This window comes from Penaeus monodon, chromosome 30, assembly GCF_015228065.2.
Source record: "Penaeus monodon isolate SGIC_2016 chromosome 30, NSTDA_Pmon_1, whole genome shotgun sequence".
NCBI classification, from domain to species: Eukaryota; Metazoa; Arthropoda; class Malacostraca; order Decapoda; family Penaeidae; genus Penaeus; species Penaeus monodon.
Window position 1 is genome coordinate 19,845,304 of NC_051415.1, and position 682 is coordinate 19,845,985.

Below are 682 nucleotides of genomic sequence, written 5' to 3' on the forward strand. Positions count from 1 at the left end.
CCAAATAAGAGGATATGTAGACTGTATATCCCTCTTTTATTATAATGCATAGTATTCAAAGAGAAGAAAAAATATGTACTTTTTAAACTAATGTCGGTCCTTCCCAACAGAAATTTAATGTCCCTGTGGTGACGTCCGAAACTGGTGAAGAATATACTTCAGATGTAAATTATTGTACATTTTTTGTTGTAACTGATTTTGAGAGTAAAGAGTTTGAGGAACTTCACAAACTTGGTGCAAGGTGAGCCTGTTATAACTTTGTGTATATGCAAGATAATCATCATCATCCAGTTTGTTATATTTGTAAATTCATCAAGATCAAGACTGCAGATTTATGATTTATTAGTTGTAAGATTTCACCTTAAATGGCTTTCTCTGTTGAGTGACTTTGTAAAAAAGAATCCCTCGATTTATACCCATTTTATATATAAAAAAAAGAAAAAATGGTGTCTTTATGTAATGATAAGACTTTCTACTAAAATACATGCATTGGAAATGTACAACAGAATTTTTGAAGGGAGGATAAGAGAATAGGTGACAAATGCTTCAGCTGAGGATCCCCTCAGAGCACTGTACATTAGTGCATATCATGCCCTGGACTGGATTATCACCCTTTTGGCCAAGCTTGTGTGCATTGTTTTGGAAACTGGAAAAGCCAGATCCTGCCCTCTGCCCCCCCTTC

The 682-nt window shown here is 35.0% G+C and overlaps 1 protein-coding gene across 6 annotated transcripts in view; it reads left to right on the forward strand.

Annotated features, from left to right (window-relative positions):
* The window catches only part of LOC119592617 (protein ECT2-like), a 21,585-nt gene that overhangs the window by 4,390 nt on the left and 16,513 nt on the right, over positions 1 to 682 (forward strand). For all 6 annotated transcript variants that reach the window (XM_037941501.1, XM_037941500.1, XM_037941505.1 and 3 more), the window contains exon 3: positions 111 to 241. In XM_037941501.1, coding sequence (XP_037797429.1) covers positions 111 to 241 — 131 coding nt within the window. The remainder of the gene's footprint in view (positions 1 to 110; positions 242 to 682) is intronic.